Source organism: Rissa tridactyla, chromosome 4 (genome assembly GCF_028500815.1).
Source record: "Rissa tridactyla isolate bRisTri1 chromosome 4, bRisTri1.patW.cur.20221130, whole genome shotgun sequence".
In the NCBI taxonomy this organism is placed as follows: Eukaryota; Metazoa; Chordata; class Aves; order Charadriiformes; family Laridae; genus Rissa; species Rissa tridactyla.
Window position 1 is genome coordinate 42153263 of NC_071469.1, and position 15072 is coordinate 42168334.

General features: G+C 37.2%; 1 protein-coding gene across 23 annotated transcripts in view; it reads left to right on the forward strand.

The window, feature by feature from the left end:
• The window catches only part of PCNX1 (pecanex 1), a 100927-nt gene that overhangs the window by 10019 nt on the left and 75836 nt on the right, over positions 1-15072 (forward strand). For 21 of the 23 annotated variants that reach the window (XR_008466319.1, XR_008466320.1, XR_008466321.1 and 18 more), the window contains 4 exons: positions 4582-4687; positions 7725-7770; positions 8681-8770; positions 10416-12116. Coding sequence is in view for 16 of the 23 variants with exons in the window: in XM_054200726.1 (XP_054056701.1) it covers positions 4582-4687; positions 7725-7770; positions 8681-8770; positions 10416-12116 (1943 nt within the window). In the remaining 7 variants the exon portion in view is untranslated. Of the gene's footprint in view, positions 1-407; positions 465-4581; positions 4688-7724; positions 7771-8680; positions 8771-10415; positions 12117-15072 lie in introns of all 23 variants that reach the window. The other 2 variants (XM_054200732.1, XM_054200731.1) reach the window with 1 other exon arrangement.

Below are 15072 nucleotides of genomic sequence, written 5' to 3' on the forward strand. Positions count from 1 at the left end.
TAAAACTGTATTGAGCTATTTTGGCAGAATGCTTGCCTAAATGTATATTAATGCTTATTCTGCTTAATAAAATTCATGAAAGTAAACTAGTGGTCTCTTCTGTTTCAATGCAACCTTGCTAACACATGTTTTAGCAGCGATGATTAATTTTTCTTTTCTAAGCCATGTAGCTTTTGCTTCCAAAACAGTAGCCAAGACTTGGCAAGGGACTTCTTCCTACTAGTATTGTGAATTACTTCTGGATGTTTCAGAAGTTCTGTTTTGTCTAAGGAGCAATTGACATGGGACAAGTTATTACATTATAAGCATTTGTGAGCTCAGAAGTAGAGGTTAGTTTGATGCTGTGTGTCCTGCTTGCCAACTAAAGTTTCATTAACTTTTTATATGATCCTTGTTCCCACTTTCAGGTCTCTTAACTAGAACTGGGAACAAGGTCAATGCAGAAATTACGGAGTTACTTTTTGGTAAGTGGGATGTACAGTATATGCTAATCTTTGCCTGGAAGCTTACAAGAACTCTGGGATGATAACATTCAAACCAGTAGAGGGGATGTACAGTGAGTGTTTTAATATTGAGGTGTCCCCTTCTTAGTCAGCTAAATTGGAACAATAATGACAAAAAACTGCCTCAGAAGAAAATGTATATGTAGGGTTTTCTTTTTTTAAAACTCTGCTCCCCTAGCATAAGATGGATATAGAGGAGGTCAGAGCAAACATACTACCTTAAATATTTGCATAATCAGGAGGTTAGTTTTGATAGCTTAGGCTACACCATGTGATACCTATATATATAGTATAATGTGCAAAGCTATCCTAGAGTTTTTACCCCCCGTGCACATACCATCCCTAGGACCACTTTAGATATGAATATTAGTATTTTTGAAGGATTAAGCAATAGTCTGGCTTCTGTTCAAAAGTTATGTTCAGGATTCTGTTTAGCTTCTAAGAACTGCTGATCTTTCTTTCTGAAGATGTTTATCTGCAAAGTGGTGCTTTCAGGTATTTGGCAAAAATTATGTGCTGTCACTTGTAGGTTTACATGAACTGCTTATTTATCTTCAGTTCACATTGGTTTGTGAATAGGACCAAACTCTGAGGGTTTTTAATCTTGTCATAAAACTTTGGTATGCTTAAGTAAAGAACAACTTACTGTTCCCTAAGAAATGCCTTGTTTATTTTTTCCTCATTGTCTTTATAAAGCTGAAATTCTGTAGTTAATATTTTTGAAAGAAGCTAGTCTTAATTTAGAGATAGGAATGTGAGTTGTCTTCTGTAGCTTCTAGTGTGGTTGTTGCTTTCATACTTAAATGGGTGGTGTTGGTAATTCTTCTGTGTGTTTTCATGAAAACAAATAATGGGGGTACAGGCTCCTAATCTCACATAAAACGTAGAAGGAACAGTGCAAGCGTAATCTTTGTTGGGTATCTGTGGACCCACGTGGATACCTTAAAACACTTGAGTCAGTTATGCTTTTGGCAATATGAATTCTTGTGTTAGTGACTACTATGGTTGAAAGCATCATAAAGCATTAACCTGGCGACATTGCTGTCCCTGGGTAGCATCAGGATAGGTGAGCTGTTATCATGATGCTATGTGAATTTCATGTGTGCCTCTACAAAATAAAACTGACAGCTGGAGAATGTTGCATCTTTGAGTTATGTACAGTCTACTTAAGTACGAGCAAGAGAAATTTAAAAAAAGAAGTGATCTCTACAACTCTTGCCCTACCTTTGCTATTTTTTCTCCTCGCAGTTTTCTGTAGCTAGCAGACCTGTTCTTAAGCTTGGAGCTGTTTTGCCTTTCTGACTTAATGATTTCTGAATTAGCGATTCAAGCTTTAAAGAAAACTTCTCTTAATATTTGAAACTGTTGTGGTCTAGCATTTGCAGCGCATGCTGTGGTCCTTTTGTATTTTGAGAGCAGCCTCCTGACTAGTTATCTTGTTTTAGTTGGAAATTAAGGGGAGAAGGTATTCAAAAGAAAAGAATAAAACTCTTCCTCTGCTTCATCCTGAAATCAAACTTGCTCATTCCAAATTCTCTCTGGAAGTTCTAGTCCAAATATCAGATTTCTTTGGTCAATGGGCCTAAGTCAGGTTTTAAACTTCTGAATTCACTTGCAGCCTCTTCAGACTTTTGGTTAGTCTTTAATACACTAATCTAATATAGCTACAGATAGTAATTTTAGATAGGACAGTTACTAATAATTGAAATACTACTTTTAATTTATTTTGTGCAGTCTCTGAATGCCTCTTTCACAGCAGCCTCTGTTGCAGGTAGCTGGCCATAATTTACTCAGTCTTCTCAATTTGTGTAGTAACTTCAGTTTTTTGCTTGCAAACTGAAAAGCATAGTGCTTGCTCTAAGGTAAGAAGTTGGCAAACTAAGAAACTGATTCTAAACTTAATTGCAGAAAGCAATCGCCACAACACTAGCAGATAAATGGCTCCTAAAGGATTCTACATGCTCTTGTATTCTACATCCTTATGCACACAATGATAAATCTGTACTTCCTGCTTGTTCCTTCAGACTTTGTTGTTTGTTACTAGCTTTTGTTAATCCATTAGTTTGTGTGTGCTGTCACAGAAGACAGTATCTGTGAGTAGAGGTGGTGTTGGGTTGTATTGCTGCTTACGCTGATGTGTGTTAGGTCACTTTTAGACAAAATCACCTCCTTCTCCCACCCTGGCTAACTATCCAGTTCTATGCATGAGAGCTTATTCACATTGACATATTTTTCTACTTTATAGGACATACTTTAATCATATGTGGTGTTTCTGAATGAATTATTCAAACAGAAAAAGAATTCCAGCTTTTCTGAAAGGCATTCTTTGTTGTATCTTCAGTTGTCATCATAATGTATACTGGACTTAAACATTAAGTGAGAATTTTACAGTTTAGTCTTTAACTTCATGTTATGTCCTTATGTGTTCTTACAATGCTTACATAAGGAATACTTTGTTTGGCTAAAATTGGTGAAGATTATTGAAGCTGAATTCTGGTGTGTTGTTTGTTTTTTGTTTTTTTTGTTTTTTTTTTTTTCCTGTACCTGATTCTGTCTTACCATAGTTGATAATATCAGGTCAGAGAGGGCTCTGCAAGCAGTGATCAATAAGAGCATGCTTATGTCTCACTGCTGAGCTGTACCAAAATGGTGGCTTTTCACTTCTTTCATCAATTCGCTGGTGTTGGACCATAATTGTTCTGCTAACCGATAGCTGATTGTCTCTTAAGTTAACTTATTTTTATTGAAGTTGTATATTCCTAACTTCAAACTGTGTTTTTTGTTATCTCTGATGAAGGGAAAGTTCAGGGGCCTCTTGTATGATCTAGAATGGCTCCCAAGGTTGTTCTTTTACACCGCTCTGAGATAACAACAGCTCGAAATGTCATGCTGCAGGACAAATGATATTTCAGGTCCTTTAGTCTACATACAGTTTGTTTATAATATCCTAGATCCATGTCCATATATTACAAAAATTATTAGGTGTTGGTCTTATTGCATGAGGCTTTTCTACGAGACTAGCTGTCTCTTAAGTAAGTCCTGCAGTGCTTCTGTCCGTTTCTGTCCCCTTTTCTAGTGGGGCTTCATCTTTAGTTTCTTTAGACCAGATGGAGAAGGGTTGTGCATATGTTCTTTCTCCAGTAAAATGTTGAAGTGGACTTGCCACAGCTCTGAATCGTGTATTGTTGGAGACAGTGGTTAAAGAGAACTGCATTGGGAGAGGAAAAAGGATGCCTCAACTTCTCCCTCTTTGCAATTAACCAATAGTCCTAGGCTGGATTCCAGAGTTGCAGTCCCCAACTCATTTCACACCCCATTGTCCTAATGGACAGGCCTAACTTGCTATTGTTTCATAAATATCTGTCTTTGACAAGCTGAATTATGTTGAATTTCAGTTTGGTGATGTTGATCTAGAAAATAAATACTTTCAAACCAATAGTTATTAATCCTGAAAGGGGGAAATCACTAGGACATAATATGTATATTGTACTTCATAATATTTCTTGGTAGAGCCTCTAAATTATCTGAAGGGAACTTATTTTCTGGTAGAAGGTAGTGGTTTGCATCCCTGGGGGAGATACAGGGTCCCTGTATGTCTCTGCTTGGTTAACCAATCCTTACTTTTGTTCCTAGATCCAGTCTAAGGAAAAGATCTGGATTCCTTTCCTTGCTCTTCGAAAGAGTTCTATTTATTATTTTTTCTATTGATTGATTTCTGTGTTTTATGGTTGGACAGATGATTGGAAAGTTACATGTGTGTACATATAGACAGAGAGAATTTCATGTCAGCATTTCAAAATGCCTTGTAGCTCCTAAGTCTTCACAGTTTGTTGGCTGGTGACAGTGGACTTAATATGGCAGCAACTTCTGTGACAGTACATAGGGTGCTCCAGCTCTGACTGAGCTTGTGTGTCAAATGGGCAGTATTCATCTGAGATACTGGTATATATTTGAGCCCCTGATGTTTCAAAAAGGGAAAAACTGCCTTGAATCCCCACTCAGCATAGGCAGACAAACTTCTGTTGAACTGATAGGTTAATGTTTGCTTTCTTTTTTTTTTCTCTTATGTTTTTCTCAGTGACCCTGGTGGAGGGATTGAGATGTCAGAGTTCATACGAGAAGCAACTCCCCCTGTTGGCTGTAGTTCACGCAATTCTTATGCTGGGATAGATCCAAACAACCAGGTAAGAAATAAAGCCACTGCAGTTGTTGCATTAGTACTGCTGGCTTTGCAATCTGTAGAGGAATCTTTGCTGATTTTTTTCTTATTGTATTATATAATTGCTTTATTAGTGTGGCATTGCACTCTCCCAGCTGCATGGCTCTCGCTCATCCCATCTTGTGTTCGTTTAAGGAATGGCTGGATTTTATAAGACAACCTGCTGTCCCATCAGAAAGCATTCCTTTTTTCTCAGTTAGTTTTCTTTTCACTTAGTAAATCAAAGTGTCACAGAGTATGGTCAGATAAGTACCAAGACCCACTGTGGTGGGCTCCTTCTTCCTTTTGGTATTGGTGAGCAGTTGGATAGCTCAAGCTGTAACTTCATCCTTATGTTCTAACTTTGTTTTCCTCCCTTACTTTTGTTTGATCTGTCATTTAGATGCTTAATTGGCAAACTTCAGTTGTGCTGAATTTCAGGAGGCTTATGTTAAGTTGTCTTAGAATGTATCCACTGCTGATTATCTCTTGCAATGCTAAATGGCTTTCTGAAAGTTATCATTCCTGACACTTCAGACTGAAGTCAAAAATGTTTATATGCTAAAGTACAAAGCAAGATAAACTGGTGAAAATGGGAAGACCAAAACTGTTCATTTTTGGTTTACCTCTGCAAGATCTTTACTATTTTGATGCTTCAACAGGGGTGGGAAGAAAGCAATAAATAGGGGCTGTTGCACACCAGACAGAAGTGCTGAAGAACTTGGCTTTATTAGGTTTTAATGCAACTTCATTATGCTCTAGTTGCTGTGTAATATCACTGGGGAAGTTGTTCTGTTTCCTTATTATGTCTGCTAGATTTATGCATTCAACTTCCATAGCGCTGCATGTGCTGTTCCTTCTAGTTGGCTTGTGATGTTTAGCCAGTCGCGGCATTTTTCTTTTACCAACTCTTCATGAGGACAGGTAGACTGGCTGGCCAGACTGTAAGGTTATGTTGACAATGAGCAATGCAGCATCTTATTAAAGATACAGGAGCTATTTTTGAATGAAGTGGAAATCCTTGGTGTGGTATTATGATATCAAGTCCTTCTAATTAGCTCTCTCAGCAAGCAGTATATAATGTAGTACAGTGTTATGCTAATGTTGGTGTTTTATCTGAATAATGCTCCGTTATGCAGCATAGATACTCTAAGAGATTTTCTCCTTTGAAGAGGGCAGGTATTTGGTAGTGTTGAAAGGAATAGGAAGCGATGGTCTACGTAGGAAGACAGAACTAGGTTGGGGATCATGTTTCTTTGGTCTTTGGGAAGAAAAACCTATTCCAAACATACTCATAACAGTTTTAATGTTAAAACAGTGAAGAAGCTCTGTGTTCTTTCCTGTGTGCTTTAATGCTGACACTATTAACACAGTTAAAGTTGCTGTGGAAGGAAGTATAATGTTTAGAATGTGTTTACACTGATAAAATTAGTGCTCATTAGTCCCCTGAGATTGAATTTGCAGCATCAAAAGGGTATGTGAACAGTAAGTGTCTGAGTTCTGCTCAGTTTTTTTTATATGAAATAGCTTTCCCATGCTGATGCATTAGTATTCAGCAAGGCATATTATTGAAGGGGGAAAAAAAAGTTGAAATATGGCAAAATGACTAACTAAAAGTATGATGACAGTGTGGTAAAGAAAATGTATTAAACAAGCTCCGGCTGCTTTTCTGCATTACATGTAGCAAAGCCCTTGTTCTTCTGTAGTATGGCTGAATAAAATCTACACACATCTTCAGATTACCTTAAATTTGCTGTGCTTACAGAGAAGAATTAGTAGGATTATGTCCTTTTTCCCAAGTAATTTGAGCTATGGATTTTTGAAAAACAGCATCCCAGTAAGTATATAGGGAAGTCAAACTGCCATCATTGTTATATATCTTAGATTCAGATTTTGCCTTTGAGTGCTCTTCTCCTGTCTTATTTCTGAGTAGTTTAATTATTTGACGCGTACACTTTTCTGTGTTATTTGGAGTTCTTTGAGAGAGATGGTACTGGAAATACTGTTGAAGGAAAGACTAAGTTCTCTTTAGCACCTCTGCAAAATAATCAGCTGCAGATTACTATATGTATGTAGAAAGACAGACTGCAAACCTAAATGGCTAGCTTGTTTTCATGTGAGGAAGTATATGCCTGCTGGTTTGCCATTGAACATGGCTGAAAAGCAGATACTATAAATTTGAAATGTGATTGTAACTAATATCCAAGAATAGGTCAAAGAACACTGCAGTCTTTCACTAACCAGTTTACTTACTTTGACGTAACTGTAATCTGAGGTCTCGGAAATTGTCTTCAAAAGAAAAATCGCATTTGCAGGAATGAGAGGGAGGAATAAGGTACAGGAAAATGATCAGGTTAAACTGATTTGAGTTTACTGAGCTGCCAGCAGGCATCATCCTGCCATATCCCCTGTTCACGCTGCTGCCACTGTCCATGTACCAACACTTAAGTTCTTGTGGTGACCTGGTCATTGAATCAACTCTGACAGACCTGGAAACTAACCCTGTTAAAAATACGTATCGTTTTTCAAGAGGAACAGTTTCTGGATTTAGCTTGGTGTTTGCTATGTTTAACAGATATGTTTTTTTTTTTTATTAAAATGGTATTTTCTTTCAGCATTTTAGGCAACCGTGATCACTGCATTAAACATCCATCTTTACAACGGCAGTTATTAGTGTACCACCACGCTAGTAGTTTGTTTCCACATTAAGTATTTTCAAGGAAAATTCCTAGATTAGAAACTGCTTTTAAAGTCTACATAGTAAAATCTCCAATTACATTGGCTATAAAACAGAATAATGCAGTGATACAGTTGGATGCATAATTAGATGCCTTGTCATCTCTGTTTGCAGTGGAAACATTCTGAATCAGAAAGGATTTTAGAGCACTGTGCTGTTGGATGCTTTTGTGCCTCTGAAAATCTGTCCTAGCTGTATAAGCAAATGCATGCATTGCAGTAATAGGAAACAATAGTCGGGCAGTTCCTGAAAGTTTACAGCTTCTTACATAATTCCCTATTTCTAGGTTGGATCTGGGTTATCTCGTCTGGGAACAGCAGCAACCATCAAAGGTGAGATTTTTGCCTGCTTAAAATTATGTTGCAGTAGCACTTCAAATCGCTGTTGTTTACTAAGTTATTTCCAAATACTGTCTATATTGTTCATCCTCAAAAATTTTTTGTGAGCTAAGTACAGGATTCACTAATTGACAGAAATCTTCCTTGGAGTTGCAAATTGTGTGCCTAAAACACTAGGAGAGGATATCCTCGAATCCGTGCTCTGTTTTCCAAGTAACAACGTTTTTTTCTCGTTTGTAAATGCAGAGCCAAGGGGTTGGTTTGAGTGGGCTTTCCCCTACTATTTTGAGTTCTGTGCAACCATTCGCCCTTCTGGTATTGTATTTCAATGACTTGATTATTTCTGGTTGCTTGGCATCTAGCCAAAGTATTGTCCAGGACAACCCTTGTGAACTCCTCAGAGATGAAAAAATAAGTTTTTTGTAATATGCAGAGTTACTATGTTGTAAATTTATTAGGCAATAATAAGACAAACAAAAATGAGATGTGAATTTTCATCACCTTCCTGATTCTTCCTTACTTTTTTATTTTTACGAGTATCTTGTTACAATCTGCCCGTCATTTTTATTGGCAACCATGCAATAAGGAACGATCAGATATATCTTTATGAAAAAGAATAATCTTTATTCCTATTGGATTCTGTGTAAGATACTTTTCCAGTTCTTCAAGGAAGATCTGTGTAGTTGAATGAAAACTCTTATATACAAAGTAAAAGAAATAGAGTAGGCAATACTTATCTCTAAAAGTTAATGGAGATCTCGTATTACTTGTAGTTATTGTTAACTATATTCAAATGAAGAAATAAAAGCAACAGTCTTTCATGATAGGTGAGAAATCTGCTTTGTGTGTGGATGTATGTGTTAATACTTTGAGCACTAGTACTCTTCTTTCTTAAAATTCACAGGAGATACTGACACTGCCAAGACCTCTGATGATATCAGTTTAAGTCTTGGCCAGAGTTCTAGCCTATGTAAAGAAGGGAGTGAAGAACAAGGTAAAATTTCTTCTTCTGCATATTAAACATAGTATTTTGTTACCAAAGACCCTTTACTTAACATGCTAAATAAATTCATGCGATTTCTTGATAGACTCTAAGAAAGAGTATCTTGAAATTCCCTGTTTCCTTTCTTAATTACTTTAAGTCCTTGGAATGCATAGCTTGAATTGTTAAACTTTATTCTTTGGCTGTGTTTTTCTTGTTCTGGTATCTTCCAGCAGGTAATAAATATTTACTGTCTCCTTACTGCTGAAAGATAGAGAGCTTACATGTCTCTAGATGATCTCTCTCGTACTGAAAGTGGCCTGGGATTCATGGACTTCATTGTAGACTAATTTGCTTTGCTTTGTTTTCCAGTACAGCCAAATGAATTTTTGTAAATCAGGCATGCATTTCTGTAAAGTCAATAATCCTGCTCAGAGTTCTGTGTTTCTGGAGCTATAGACTGCTTCTAACATGCAAGCTATTAGAGTTTTGTAATTGTTTTTTCCTAGTATGTAAGGAAACTGCTCGCTTGTATTCTTCAATTGTCCAGTTTTGTTTCAGATCTCATTTTTCATTGAGCTTCATTGCTGGGAAAAAATTTGCTCAGACTAAAATAGAGCATAAAATGAAGGAAATCTTTTGTTTGCTGATTTTAAAGTACCTGGTGATTAGCAAGAAGTTAACTCTGTGAATACTGTAGTTCATTTTGGCCAATCTAATCTTACTGATTCAGTCGTTACTGTGTGATTGAGTGCAGAATGTATGTTTAAAATAGAGGGTTACAGGTGGCTGTGCTGTTGTAATAGGCAGCAGGGTTCTGCTACTTTCAGCTGACTAACTGAAGTCTCTTAAGTTACGCATGTGCAAATACACTCTACAAAAAATCTAGCAACTGTAGTAAACTTGCCCTCCAGATCTTCTATTTTTAGTGATAGCACCAAAAAGGAAAGTAGCCTGACTCTCAGTACTGCCTGCAGGTGGACATTTTTACAGGAGACTGCTTGCGATGGATAACAGAAATGATTGCTCTGACCAAGAGCTGACAGCAAATCCTCTTGATTTGCTTTAACAGCACCAGTTATAGAGGTAGTAAAAGTCAATAACTTCATAGGGAGTTTCATTGTAGTACAAATAGACTTGTTCCATTGCCTGCATCCTTGCTAAGTGTGAGCTTACTTGGTATCTGGTAGGTAAGGTGATTTTTTTTTGTTGGGTTTTTTAATGACTTCAGAGTTAATGGGGTTTACTCTGTTTTCATTAATAATTTTAAAGTTTATGTGAAACAAACAGTTTACTGCATGTAGGAAATAAAACAAAAGGCAGGGTACCCTTTTATAATTAAGAAACTTTGGGATACATAAAAACATTGTCTGAGACGTGAGCAATAGAGGAAGTTGGGGACTTGTCATAATCGTGTTGTCTTTTATTAGCTGATAAGATTAAGCTGGAGTTGATGGTTTCTTTTTTATTAAAAAAAAAATCTGTCAGGTTTGCCCAGATGCTAGGAAATCTTTGAAATGGTAATGTGGTTCATAGTACTTGCAAATGGATTTGTCAGTTTATTTGCTTTATCTCATATAAACAAGCAGTTGTAAAGCAAACTGTATAACTTACATGAACGTTCTACATGAATATTTTTGAATATGTACTTAAACAGATTTGGCAACTGATCGGAAGCTTTTTCGTCTGGTGTCGAATGACTCGTTTGTCTCCATCCAACCTTCATTATCCTCTGGACAAGATTTGCCAAGGGACAACACTGACAAAGTGTGCCTCTCGAACAACCAGCTTGTGGACCAGTCTAAAACCAGTGCATGTGACCCAGAAGTAGCTTCGCTTGTAACTCTGCATTCTCACTCCTATAGGAAGGATCATAGACCACGAGGTGTACCAAGGACTTCTAGCTCTGCTGTTGCTTTTCCAGAGGCTTCATTAAATGACTTCCCTCTCTATCAACAAAGACGAGGACTGGATCCTGTCAGTGAGTTAGAAGCTTCCAAGCCCCCTTCTGGATCCAGAGAGTCCTTGGCTGAGAACTCTTGCATTTCAGGAGTTTTTCAATTAGATGACATTCTGAGAAGTAGCAGCCCTCGACCATTGGCTAAGAGTGGGAAGAGCAAATCCTTGAAAGCAGACAAAAGTGTGGACAGTCTGAGAAGCCTGAGTACTAGAAGCAGTGGTTCAACAGAAAGCTACTGCAGTGGGACTGATCGTGACACTAACAGTACCATCAGTAGCTATAAAAGTGAACATACTAGCTCAACACATATAGAAAGCGTGTTGTCAGAGCACGAGGAGGAGTCTCCTAGAGAAGAGAGAAAGGACGGTAAGAAAAAGGACTGCGATGTTGACTCAGAGGATGACAGTAGTTCTACTACTGACAAAAGGACTAGTAGCGAAAGGACTGCTGTGGAAGTGAGCACTAACAGTGGTGTTCAAGAGGTAAAGGGTTCTAATGCATCTGATGAGATGCACAGTCAGAAAGGTCTTGGTGCCTCTGCTTCAGAAGAGGCCAATAAGAACCCACATGCCAATGAATTGACTACGCAAGCTGACAGGCCACCTGGGAAGGCTGCTGAACAAAGAGATGAGCAGAGTGAGAAACTAGCTGTGCTAGTAGATTCAAGAGTTTCTAAAGAAACAAGTGGAAAACAAAAAGAAGGAGATGTCCGACCAAAATCTTCTAGCTTAATACATCGAACAGCCTCTACCCACAAGTCCAGCCGGAGAAGGACAGGAAAAAAGCGGGCTAGTAGTTTTGATTCAAGTCGGCATAGGGAATATGTTTCCTTCCGAGGTGTATCTGGTACTAAACCTCATAGTGCTGTGTTTTGTCATGATGAGGACTCCAGTGATCAAAGTGACTTGAGCAGGACATCAAGTATGCAGTCAGCTCACCAGTTCAGCAGTGATAGCTCTTCCAGCACCACCTCCCATTCATGCCAGTCTCCTGAGGGAAAGTACAGTGCTCTAAAGACCAAATACGTTTCTAAAGAACGTGGGGGCACAGACCCTGAAAATGCTCACAAAACCCACATAAGCTCTGAAGGAATTAGCAAAAAACGATCTACACGTCGGACTTCTAGCACAAACAGTGCCAAGAACCGTGCCAGAGTATTAAGCCTGGACAGTGGTACTGTAGCTTGTTTAAATGACCCAAATAGTTTAATGGCACCAGGTAACATAAAACAGTTAACCACTTCAAAATCTGATTTGGAAGCCAAAGAAGGAGAGGTGCTAGATGAGCTATCTCTGTTGGGAAGGGCTTCACACTTAGAGTCAGTCACTCGTTCTAGGAATAGCTTACCAAGCCAGGCTACGTTTCCTGAAGGGGAAGAGCAAGAATCAGCAAGTGGAGGTAAGTAAACGACCTACCAGAAGTACCTTGCCGTATTTTGTTAATGAGTCTGGTATCTGTGACTTAAGTTACAACTATACTGAAGTGTCTTCCTGTTTCTTAGTTTTTGCCTAGTAAAACTGACAAAGCATTTCGTTCATCATATCTTGGAAGATCTACAGAAATGGGAGCTGAATTCAAACAAATGTTATGAAATCTATAGGTAGATTTGTTACGGGTTTGCAACTGGCAGTCTTTGCTAACCTGAGCTGTATCTTAAAATTATTTGTGATCAAATCAGACCTGCTCCATTGTATTACTCAAACTTCAAATTATGTGTACTATTTTAAAAGTTAACAATAAAAGAGAGGCTATTTCTTTTCTTTTTAAAGATTGTGCAGTTTAGAAAATTTGGGAACATGGCAAGTGATTGCATGAAGTTTCTGCTGCCTCTTAGATGAACTCTGTGGCATGACTTGAGGTGGTGTCAAAAAAATCAACCCCCAAAACCCTTACCATGCTGCCTTGAATTTTGCATTCTTATGATGGTCCAGTTACTAAGCTGAGTTCTAGGGATTTGATTTTGCTTAGCCTTGCCATTGTTGGCTAGACAGTGTTGTTTACTTTGCGTTGGTTTCTTTTTTGTCCTCATTATGAGAACACAATAACCTTCCTGTGCTGGAGAGTGGAATGTAGCTTCCTCTTACTTTCTATAACTATTGCTTTGCATGGTGTAATGAGAGTACAAAGCTTACCTGTAGTAACTGATATTAATATGGATTAATAGGGACATTTTAAGAAGATTTTTGGAGCTCTTAAATGTTTTTTTGTTTATCATTTGTTATGATGTTTCAGTGTCTTTTCTTGGTTAGCCATATTGACTGCCTTAACTGGAAGGCTTTTTGTGTCATGGAAGATAAGTGTATTTAAAATATATTTTCAGAGCAGTATGGGATTGCTAATTACCTCAGTCTGACTTCTGGGATGGTTTGAGGGGAATATCTACCAGATAATCTAGTTGGCTAAGCACACAAATGCTTAATAAAATTGTATTTTAGATCAAGACATAGACATTTTAAAGAAATTGTAGCTAATTTACTATTGTTATTTAGACTGCCTAAACAAAGTATAGTGACTCTTTGATCTTAAAAGGAGATACTTCCAACTCACAGTGAGATGAGATATGACCGATAGTTTTGTCTTTTTTTCTCCCCGCCCCTCTGCACCCCCAACACTGACATAAGAGCAAACTCTAAAAATCAGTACAACTAATTTCCGGGGAGGAAATAAAAACACCGAATTTCAGCTGTGTATCGATTACTGATCAAATTCGACTGGTTTACAATTAGCTCAGACCTATTTAGATACTTTCACTTAAACAAACAAAAACATAATCTGCATGTATTGGTACTTTCTGTCTTTCTTTTATTCCCAGTGACCGAGTTGTAGTAGCTTTAATGAAAGAGTCCAGGTTGCTCTTCTAGTACTAACTCTGCAAGCTAAACACTTAACACGTATTTTATTATGCCTTATTAAAGTGACAGCTCTTTTTTGTCTGGAGAGTAATTTGACTAATAAAAGGTCTGGGTTTTGTATTTACCATTTGTATTGACTCTATGATCTCCTTAGCACAAGATTTAGTTTCACTTTGGTTTGTGTTATTACAGCTTAAAACTGTTAGGGTTCTCTCCTTATATGCAAAGGAGAATTAACATGTCTTACGTTAGAGAATGTGTCAGAGTTCATATGGGCTCATGAGTTGTCAGTACTCCAAAAGAATCAGTGCATGACTGATCACTGTATATTGCCAGATATTTTGATTGCTCTTTTAAAGGGTGAAATGTTGGGAAGACCAACCCTAACATATTTAAAAGTGATCTTAAAGATACAAATCTGTAGCAGCTTAAAGCAGGGAAGTCTTGCCGTCATTCTTGCCAGATTATTCTCTTCAGTTTCCCCTTTAAACTTTGTGTAAATAAGGGCCATTTTGAAGTATTATTATTTAATAAGTGGTGAGCACCCATGGGTTTCGGGCTGACTTTAAGAAGCAATCTGGATTAAGCTTCTCCAGATCTAATGACATCATATGATTAATAACACTTGTTGTATCTTATGTTTCTTATTACCAATAAAATAGGAAATATTTCCCTTATAATTGTAAGAAATGAATGTCATTCTGCTTTTTTTTGAAAGCAGAACAAAAAGATCACTTATTTTTCTTTAGCATTACTTAAACATTTATGCAGTTATGTCTAGCATCAAGTGAGTCATTATTTTGAATTTATCTGTTAATGATCAATCTGAATAATTCCTTTGTGTTGCCCTTTGTTTCTACTGGGTTTTTTTGTTTGTATGTGTGTTGGGTTTTTTTTCCAAATTTATAGCTGATATTACAAGTCTTGCAACAGCTGTATCTTTAATTGTGGCTTTCTCCTTTGGGCTTACCTGTGGCTCATAGTAATCAGAGAAAATGTTTTAACTTCTTATAATCTAAATTGCTTTATATTCAGTATTTCCCACTGTTGAATTGTCTTCACCTTTTGGGAGTGTTTTTAAAGACATACATGTGTAATATAAATATACATCATATTTGTGTATGGAAATTATTTGAGAAAATTAAGTTATTTTATTTACCTGTAGCAGATGAATTACGGAATAAAATTGGTTCATATTTTCATAAGATCAGAGGGTATTGGTTGGATGGGACTTCTAGAAGTTGTCTGGTCCAATCTCCTGTTGAAGGGATTATTTTATATAAACACTTTTTCATTTCTGTGATTGCTTATGATAACTTTCTGAAACAAATAATTAGCAGATGCATGCTGGATAACCAAAAGACTGATATTAATACTGCCTCCTTTTATTCAGTCAGCAGCTTTCTGTTCCTGTTTTTCAAATATGACTTAAATCAGTAATTATAACTTCATTTTATCTTGAAGTCTTTAGGGAGTAAACTAAAAACTACGTTCTTGTTTGT